The 10,005-nt window shown below is 54.2% G+C and overlaps 1 protein-coding gene and 1 long non-coding RNA gene across 2 annotated transcripts in view; both read right to left on the bottom strand.

Annotated features, from left to right (window-relative positions):
• Positions 1-573: 573 nt before the first annotated feature.
• Positions 574-7,558, bottom strand: LOC114071587. Its single transcript, XR_003574060.1, has 4 exons — positions 6,947-7,558; positions 6,281-6,287; positions 5,374-5,379; positions 574-585 (listed from the first exon to the last, which is right to left on the bottom strand). It is a non-coding gene; the product is annotated as an uncharacterized LOC114071587 (long non-coding RNA).
• Positions 7,559-9,512: 1,954 nt separating this feature from the next.
• Positions 9,513-10,005, bottom strand: part of NOS1 (nitric oxide synthase 1) — a 21,808-nt gene continuing 21,315 nt past the window's right edge. Inside the window, exon 26 of the mRNA XM_027909431.1 lies at positions 9,513-9,719. Coding sequence (XP_027765232.1) covers positions 9,704-9,719 — 16 coding nt within the window. The 3' untranslated portion in view covers positions 9,513-9,703. The remainder of the gene's footprint in view (positions 9,720-10,005) is intronic.

Here is a 10,005-nt window from a genome sequence, read left to right as displayed (position 1 = left end):
CGGGGACAGGGTGAGGGGAGGGAGCGTGTGACAGGGACGGGTTGAGGGGAGAACTCGGCGCGGGGCGGGAACGCGGGGGTAAAGGAGGACCCCCGGCAGGGTGTGTAAATATTTAATAGAGACCTCGTCGATGTGTGTAAATGTCTAATAGGGCCCTCGTCAGGGACTGTGAATGTCTGAAGGGGGACCTCGTCAGGGTGTGTGGACGTCTAGTAGAGACCTTATCAGTGTGTAAATGGCTAAAGGGGCACCTCAGCTCTGCGTGTAAATGTGTAAATAGAGTCCTCATAAATGTGTGTGAATATCTAAAAGGAAGCCTCATCAATGTGTATAAATGTATAAATAGAGACCTCATCAAGGTGTGTGAATATCAAAAGGGGGCTTCCAAGAGGGGACCTTGTCAATGTGTATAAACATCAAAAAGGAGGTGCCAGAAGGGGACCTCGCTGATGTGGATCAATACCTAAAGGGGAGTGCCCAGAGGGGACCTTATCAATCTGTATAAATATTGCAAGGGGGACCTCATTAAGGGGAGGTGCCTCATCAGTGTGTATCAATATCTAAAGGGGAATTCCAAGAGAAGGCCTCATTAATGTGTATCCTGTAATTCTCTAAGAAGATGGATCCGGGCTCTGCTCGGTTGTGCCAACTGCAAGGATGAGAAGCAGTGGGCAGAAACTGCTGCCCAGGAAGTTCTGCCTGAACATGAGGATGAACTTATTCACTGCGTAGTGACCGAGCACTGGAACAGATTGCCCAGGGAACGTGTGGAGTCTCCCTCATTGCAGATATTCCAGGAGTGTCTGGACACAATCCTGTGCCATGTGCTCTACGATGGCCCTGCTTGAGCAGGGAAGTGGGACCAGATGACCCACTGTGGTCCCTTCCAGCCTGGACCAGTCTGTGATCACAAGTGCCACACGCACTCTCCTGGGCAGGGACATGGTGGGGTTTAGGTGGGTCTGCAAAATTCCCAGCCCCAGGGGCAGTGGGGACATGGGACCCCCGTTCCCCCACACTCAGCAAGGCACCGGGGGAGGCTGCAGGAGCTGGGGGTGGCAGGGCCTGGGGCTAACAGGGCATGGGGGGGCAGAGGGGAGGCCTTGGCTGAGGGCGTTCTGCTGCCATGTGTGTGGTGGCACCTGAGGTCACACCACCTCCATGTCTGCACTGACCCCTGAGATATTGTCACCTCCATATCTGCAATGACACTTCAGGTGATGCTAATTCAGTGTGTGCACTGACACCTGAAGTAACATCACCTCAGTGTCTGCACTGACCCCTGAGGTAATGCCCCTTCAGTGTCTGCAGTTGTACCTGAGGTAACGTCGTCTCAGGTGTCTGCACTAACACTTCAGATAAAGCCACCTCACTGTCTGCACTGACCCCTGAGGTGATGCCACCATTGTGCCTGTGGTAGCACATCTGTGGGGACTGAGGTAACACCAGCGTGGTGCGTGAGGTGGCACCGTGGGGCCTGCTGCTGTGTCTGGCAAGTTTGGGCAGCAGCACCACTGCCGTGGTGATGTCTGAGGTGGCACTGCTGCCCTGCCTGAGGTGACACAGCTGCTGTGCCTCAGGTGGCACCATCAGAGTCTGCGGTCACATCACTGCCATGTCTGAGGTGGCACTGATGCTGTCTGAGGTAACACCACTGCAGTCCCTGAGGTGGCACTGCTGCCGTGCTGAGGTAACATGCAGCCATGTTCCCCTCGGGCCAGCTCCTCCTCGCCCTCACAGGGAAGGATTCCTTCCCAGTATCCCCTCTAACCCTGCCCTCTGGCAGTGGAAAGCCATTCCCCCTTGCCCTATTACTATCTATCCATGTAAAAAGTTGCTCTCCATATTTTTTATAAGCCCCCTTCTAGTACTGGAAGGTTCCCCCTTGGAACAGCGTGCTGCCTTCCCATGGGAGAAGCCATGTCCATACTTCTGCCTCATTCCCATCCTGCCATTCCCAGGTCCCTCTGGTCCTGCCTGGAGCACTGCTGCTGCTGCTGCATTCCAGAGGCTCCAGCACCAAAATTGCCCTGGACTGTGCACAAACAGCCCTCCTTGCTTGACTGTGCCATTTTCCCCAAGGACATGGTCTAAATGATATGAAACATGGAGTGCTGTGACTCAAGCAGCCTTCCAAGGAGGTGTTTGTGTCTGGCAGGTAAACGGGTATTGCTGATTGACGCCAGCGAGCTATTTATAGTGCTCTGGCATTACAGGTGGCAGAGCAGAACAAGGCCAAGGGATCAGCAGAGGCCTTTCCGTGCTGAAAACCCAGGGATAAGAGAAGAACGAGGCCCTCTAGGTTTTAGTTCACTTTTTTATTTTGACTGTAATGCAAACAGGCATAAGTATTCCATAAAATCAGAAGATTGGAACTATACAGAAAGAGGTGCATGCTTCAGAACAATGTGGATATCTTGCAAACAGAGCCAGAGTCAGTCCGAGAGAGGGGCTGGAGTACATTGGACGAATGGCAGAGGTTTTAGCAGCATTGAGAGCTCGGAGGTAGGGGAGAACCACATTTCTGACCACGCTTGAAGCACTGGTAGGACCAAACACAACAGCGGCTCAGCCCGCTGCCACCGCCCCCACCTCCTCGCTCCTCACGGGAAACCCACCTTGGCATCACACAAAAAGCTACAGAATAAGCTCCCCCCTCCCCTCCGCACGGGACCTGTCGTATGTGATGCGAAGTGAGAGTAAAGACAATCTTAAATCATGGCATCGTTCCATAAACCAAATGAAGGCACAGTGACATGAGGAGGCGCTGAGGGGGAGGGAGGAGGGAGCAGGAGGGCCAGAGAGCAGCCACGGCTTGGAGCCTCGTCCAGCCCAGCGGAATTTACCCACATCTGAAGAGTTTAGAAAACCTCTGCAGCAGAAAGTCTGGGAGTTGCCTGCCCCAAAGCTGCCACCCTCCCCAGAGCAGCCCCCTTCCTCATCGCGGCACTGCTGCTCTTCAGGAGAAGGCCACCAGGAAATCAAAGAACCCAAACCAACCTTTGAGTCTTAGACTTTTCAAAGGTGCCTAAGGGAGCCCAGGGAACAAATCCCTGCTCCTATTACAAAAATTAATTGGCACTGAATATCAAATTCCCCGGGCAGCTGGCAGAACTCATGTTTCTAACTACATGCAATCTAAAAAGCAATGAGTCCTGGCTGAAAGTCATCTCGCTGCTCATCCACTGCCTGGGGAATTGTGTGCACTCTGGAAAAGCTGCAGACTACTCACAAGCTCTTTACAGCACACAGAGCCCAGGGTTTTTAAAGGCATCTCAAGGCAGCAGAGCATGGGAATTCAACCTTGGGAATTGTGGGGATTTGCCTATTTTGTAGAACTCTAGCAAAGCAGGGATTTGGCATTGAATCTCACTGGCTTCAAAGCCATCGTTTCAATGCTGGAGGTTCTGAAACATCGTCTTCTGTTTCTGTTTCCTGACTACTGTAAAGTGTATTTTGTTCAGACATGATTCCATGCCACGATCACACAGAGAGGAAAATCCAAAAAGCAGGCTCAGAAGCAAGTAGCATTAATGTCTCGGATGATTAAGGCCGTTTTGTTGCCCTTGGAAAATTTTGAGATCTCCCTTAGCAATTACTGTAGGAGCAAAACACTTGATTTAATCCGAAACAAGCTGATATACTGTCTGCCTGCTTTCTGGTTCAGAACCAACACGTGAAAACAAAGCAACAAGCTCTTTCAGGTCAACTTTTTCAGCCTTTAGTCTTTCAGTTTTTGAAGTATTAGGGGTGCCCTTGGAAGAAAAATACTTTGCCAAGGATTTTCCCTGGCAGGTTCCTGCACCAGCCCTGCAGAGACCTGTGCACAGGCCTGGCAGGAGCTGATCCCCAGCCCAGCACCGTGTTCCTGCTTTTCCACAGCCCCAGAGCAGTTTCTGCAAGCTTTGGCCCACGGATACAACAGAAGCCCCTGGTGTCTTACCCACTCTCCCCCCCCCCCCCCAGCAGGGAGGAATAGCCTTGGCTCCTGATAAACCAGGGATTTTCCAGGCAAGGCTCATAGGTCTGATTTATAGGTCTGATTTCCTCCCTTTGAGGTGCTCCCTCCCTCCTCCCTCCCAAAATCTGGCCAGGTAGGACACAAATAAGGCAGTGAGAGATTCTCACTGCTAAACAAGCTGCCACTGCTCAGCTAGGAACTCACTATCTGTTTTTTTTTCCTTTTTTCCCTGTGATTCAATGGCTCAAAATTCCATCACAGCCAAACACCTGTAGGGGTGGAGGCCAAGAGTTTCCAGTCTACTTCATTCCCAGCATAGCAGGAAAAAAGGTGGATTTGCATCACAATGCTTGAATATTTCATGAGTTACCTGCGCTAAAATCACGACAGTTTTGACCTCTCCTGAGCTCTGTTTTACTTCTGGAACCAAGTGCTTTAAAGCAGCAGCCCCTTCAGCTTTCTCCCACTCCCCTGATTCCCTCTAAAACAGGCAGGGCCATATGGAAGAAGCTGGAGCTCAGACCTCCCTCAGAGGGTGGATTTCAGATGGATTGCAGGAGCCATGCATTGCAGGCACGTGCAAGTGCAGATTGACACAGCAAAAATATTGCCATCATAAAACTGCTGCTGCTGCTGCTGCTGCTGCTGTGCAAGCCTGATCCTGCAAGCTGCCCAAATCCCCAGGGCCACTGAAGCTGGTGGGTGTGGAAGGCATTTTGGACCTGGGAGCACTTGGATCCTACACTAAGTTTGTCCACTAAGTTCAGGAATACAGTTTTTTAAGAGCGCTGGCCGAATTTTGCTCTTCCTGCTAGAGAAGAAGAAACTGTCATAACAAAGAGAGTTACAGTAAAGTTGAATGGTCCTGAAAATGTGTCTCCATCTGTTCTGTAAAGGGACTGGGCTCCCCTTTGGAACTATCAATGCAATTGCAAAGTTATCGGAGCAATTCTGAAGCTGGGAACTGGTCCCCAGTGGAAGAAGGAACAAAATTTAGTTTTGAGCATGAAATTATCCTTCCAAAAAAACGGTGGGAGCCCTCAAGAGGGCAGTCTGGCGGCTTCAGTGGTCGTATGTCAGGAGGCAGCAGCTTTGGCTTGGGCTTGGTGCAGGTCCATGAGGCTTCAGACACAGACACACCCTCTGCCCCCCCACCAGCTTGATCAAAACGGGCTCTCCAGCAGGAGGAAGCTTTTCACAGACCCCTGGTGCTCACAGTCTGCACCCACACCTCCACACCCCCTTAAATCCCCACCTCTGGCAGAGGAGTCGCAGAGGGCAGCTGAGCAGGGCTGCAGGTTTGCTCCCTGTGATGACAGGGGCAATTTGCCCACCCAGCATTTCCCTCGTGAGACGAAGCCGGAGAGCGGGAGCGGGAGGGCGGCCCCGCAGCAACGGGCTCTTCCCAGCACAAGGCACTGTAAATCCGTGCCCGTCCCCAGGACCTGCCCGTGCCGAGCAGCTGGCTGCACCTTCTGGCTGGGCAGGCAGGGCTGAGGGAGAGAAGGGAGGGATCTCCAGAGGGAAGCGGCAGAGGGAGCCTGGTTGCAGCCGGGATGGGGTGGGAGGCGTCGCACACCGACAGCGAAGGGACCGCGGGAGCAATGACAGATGGACACGGGTTCACGCAGCTCCTGGCGCTTCCCATCTCCTCTCCTGCTGTAGCCGTGGTCCTCCTCGCTCAGGGCACAGCTGCAGCTTGCCTGGGCATGCACAGACACGTTGGCTCGGGGGGTGAACAGTCCCCTGCTCGCCCCTGGGGACACAGAGGCACAGGAGGGGACAGGGAGGGAGGACAGCCCAAAGTCAGAGCCATTTCTCTGGCCAGGAGGGGTGTGACGGGCTCAGTTCCTCAGGTGTGATGAGCTCAGACCTTCACAGCCACAGCTGTGGAGGTGACATCTCTGTGAGGCCACTCCTGAGGGCAGACATCTCACTACTTTCCTGCTGTCTCTCACAAACAGAAGAACAACAAACTCCCAGGCCGTCCTTCTGGGGAGATGAAACACTTGAATTTCATCAACAACACAGGCACCGGGTACCCTTGCACCGAAGGAGCAACTGATTTTTCCCTGCTGGTGGGAACAGCAGGTTGGGAAAACAGAGAACCCTTTTCCAGGAGTTTTCAAGTCCATAGAATGCCTTTCTGTAGATGACTGAAGGACCTATGAATCTTTTCAGAAAACCCCCACTTCACTGTGTCTTGAAAAATCAAATCTCCTGTTTAAAGAAGAGCCTCTTTAGTACCTGGGGAACAAAAAGGAGCAGAGCTGCTCAAACAGGGTGATGGTGGTGGTGGATATCCACCAGGAGAGGGACTGGCACACTGGGTATGGCTGGGTGTCCACGAGTTGCCCTTGCCATCGGACCCCTGGGGGGCTGTGCAGGAGCTTGGATGGGCAGCAGGCACCTGGAGGTGACAGATTTGTGAGCTGAGTGCCCAAGGGGCACAGGCCCTCCACGTGTGACACCCCTGAGCAGCTCATCTGTGGCAGATCCCACCTCACCTTCTGCATTTATTCATGCCAGAGACATTGTGACCACACCCACACGTCAGAAATGTCACATGGACATGGGCAGAGTCTAGACAACTGCTGGAAGAGCCACATTTATGGAATAATAAAGCAGATCCACAAGTTTCTTTCCCCCTGTGCTGCAGGAGAAAATTAAGCTCGAGGGGAGCGTGAAGGCCCTGCAGGCAAAGGGGATGAAGGAGAGAAATTCAGCTGTCTGAGATTGACTCAACAGAAAACACTGAACCCAAATTCCCAGAGTGGCTTGTGAGGAGTGAGTGGTCCTATTCAGTGGGAGCAGAGAGGAGCCCTGGGGGATATAAACTCCGTGGGCCTTCACGGCAGGGATGGTGTTTCTTCTCCTCCAGGGCCAGGCAGGGACCATGGCCTTAAAACACGTTCATTACTTCCCTTCCAAAGGGCTCTGAAGGACTCACCGGTCCAGTGCCTGTTGAACGTGGGAGGGTTTTACCAGTTCCCTGCTGTTTCCACCAGCAGCTCAGGCGGAAGGGGGAGATGGAGGTGGCGAGTTTTGGGGTGTGGGAAAAGCAAGCCCGTTCAGCTCAGACACAGCATCCAGCTGAGGTATGATTGCCAGGTGGGAGGTGTTACAGCCATGCAGGCAGAAGGCAGGGCAGGAGGAAACTACTTGCCAGCAACACAGGGAGAGCTGGAAAGAGGATGAAGACAAGAGCATTTCTTTGGGCACTCCCTCCTCCTCAGGTCGTATCGCTCCTTCTCTACCAAAGGAGGCCCAGAGCACAAAGCCCAGAGGCAAAACTGAATTACCCCAAAGGAGAGGATGAGTTTGATTTTATTTCTTTAGCTGTGTTTCTGCAGCCATAGGGTTGGGGGGCAGGACCAGGCTCTGGAGCCCGGGAGCTGTCCCCACAAACAGCTCCTCTGCCCAGGAGGCAGCAAAGACACCCAGCAAAGGGACCCAGCAAAGGGACCCCCATCCCACTGCCCGCCTCGGCATTAGGGCACAACCCACAGAGATGCACCGTGGGCTGCCCTTTTCCCTGCCCTGCCCTGCCTTCACCTCCAGGTCCCGAAGTGCCCGGGGGATGCTGACACAAACCTGGCCGTGTCCCCGTCTCCTGCCAGCCCGGCTAGCTCGGCTCCGGCCACACCGTGGCAGCATTCGTTCGCATTTCACACCTCCCTCTGCTGGGACCGGCAAAAACCAGGCCAGGATCTCACATTCTCCCGGTGCCTGGAGGAGCCCTTTCGCTCCTGGATTTTGGGCTGGAGTTTCTTCAAGCGTTCAGGGAGCCAGAGCTGCAGAAGACGGTCACGGCGCGTGGAGATGTGGCCAGGCAAGAGGAAGGAGAGGGCGGGAGGTCTCGGATGAGGGTGGGAGTAACAGCACAGCCCTGGACAAGGGAGCCAGCACGGCTCGTGCGGTGGGCTGGGAGAGCAGCAAACCTCCTGCAGCCGTTTCCGTTCTGACTTTGGCTTAGGGCAGACAATCTTAGCGCTCTGAAAGCGAGCTCACCAGTGCAGCTCCTGGACAAAGCCTCTGCCGTGGCCGGTTTCGGTGCTTCGCTCCGTACGAGCCTCAGTGCACAGCTCAGCAGAGCGGGGGCAGGAGGAAAGGACCAGCACCTGCCACCTCAAAATGCCAATCTCCTCTCCCTGCCTCCAGCCAGAGCTGCAGCCACGTCCTGCTGTCCTTGTCCTGGCAACGAGGGAGGACAAACCTTCTTCGGGGTGAGGAAGGGAGGAGGAGGAGGAAGGACGCACAAGGTCACACGTGCTTTACCTCGCAGGCAGCTCTTCCCTGTTAAAGGGACTGAGACCTTTGTGTGTTAACAGCTTGCTTTTGGGGCCAGGTTTTTGCAGCAGGGCTGAGGTGTGAGGGTGTCAGAGCCCAGAATCACACAGCACCTTTGCAGCTGACCTCACCTCCCTTCTCGCAGGAGATGTCCTGGCCGGGACAGCTCGTGCTCCTGCAGAGGAGACTGGCTCACCACAGGGATGCCACACTCATTTCTCTGGCAGGAGGTCGCTCCACGCTGGCATTTTCTGCTCTCAAAGCTGTGGAAGTGGCTGGGGTCTGCTGTGCCAGACCTGCTCTTGACACCGTGCTAAGGTGGAGCTGATGCTCTCTGGGGTTTCAGGAGTCCTCCGTTGGCACATCCTCACCAAGGACCTGGAGCCTCCACAACCCTCCATGTGCTGCCTTCCAAATAAGCCTTGTAACAAGAGGTGCCTCTTGCAGCTGGAGTTGGAGACACTTCTCTCCCATCCTCATGGCTTTCCAGGCTCACCTGGGAGAGGGTTCACAGCGTGCAGAGCTCTGGAACGCAGCCAGTCCCAATCTCTCCCACCAGCATCGTGGCTGCAGATCCCATATCTCCTGTAAAACCCTCTGGAGAACTGCCACAAGCTTTTCCTCAGCATGCACATCAGCCTGCATGTTCTGTGCTTGCTCCTCTGGGGGAAGACTTTCATGCCAGCAAAAGTGGGGGACTGAGCAGAGGGAGAGGCTCACAGGGAACAGGGAGCAGAGGAAGGGGCAAACACAGCACAGAGCCCATTTAGGAGAAACCATGACACATAAATCCTGACACAAACAGACACATCTGTACCCAGGCTGCCTGGGGGTGAACAAAATTCACAGGCACGAGGGCACTGCACATCATCTGCCCCCAGCCTCGGGCATATGTACAAGTCTAAAGGAAAGCCATGAAAACACGAGGATTCAGCCGAGCCCCGAGCTGGGGAAAGGGGGATCCTGGGGGGAACGACCCCCTGCTCTGGTCAAGCAACAAGGCCAAGCCATTGCCCACCCCCTGCCACTTCTGCTCTCCCCCAAAAACACCAAAACGGCGGGTGATCACGAAGGTGGTGATTTCATGCAGCTGCAAAGTGCCCTCGTGAGAAGGAGGGGAAATGTGGAGTTCTGTAAAGAGCCACTGCGGGTTATAAAGCCATCGTACTTCAGTGGGGAAATCCAGGGAAGGGAAAAGGGGGATGGGGGAGGGGTGTGGGAAGAAATGGCCACAGGACAAGAGCAAGAGAAAGAGGAAGAAAAGGAAATAAAAATCATCATCATCATCATCAGGACACAACAACAGGACGAGAGACAGAACGCTTTCCATGGGCAGTTCCCCGTGGAAAAGGAGCCACCGTGTCCGTGAAATACAAAACCCAGTGCCCTCCAGCTGGAGGGGGCAGCAGGTGCTGGGACTGGTTTGGCATCCCCTTGGGGTGAAGGGTCCAGTTAGGAGCAGAAAACCCTGCAAGGGAAAGGGGAGAAAGGCCAGCCTTAGGGGAGCGGTGAGGAGCATGGGATCATCCCAACCTGGATTTGCCACAGGCAGGGATTTAGAGAGTCCTTTGCAGCTGGGTGAGGTGAGCAGGAAGGGAACCTTTATCCCTCTCTCAGGTGCTCTTTGAGCAGTGCAGACCCCAAAGTATGTGATGCCTTGGGAGGAAAATTCCCACCAATTCTCAGGGATGTTGGGAAACCCAGTCTGGGTTAGCACAGGGAAGGGATTGCCCCCCAGGCCACTGAAGACCAGC

This window comes from Empidonax traillii, unplaced genomic scaffold (assembly GCF_003031625.1).
Source record: "Empidonax traillii isolate 1590-97213 ecotype Southwest subspecies unplaced genomic scaffold, ASM303162v1 scaffold2122:size37269, whole genome shotgun sequence".
NCBI classification, from domain to species: Eukaryota; Metazoa; Chordata; class Aves; order Passeriformes; family Tyrannidae; genus Empidonax; species Empidonax traillii.
This window is presented reverse-complemented; position numbering and strand designations above follow the sequence as displayed.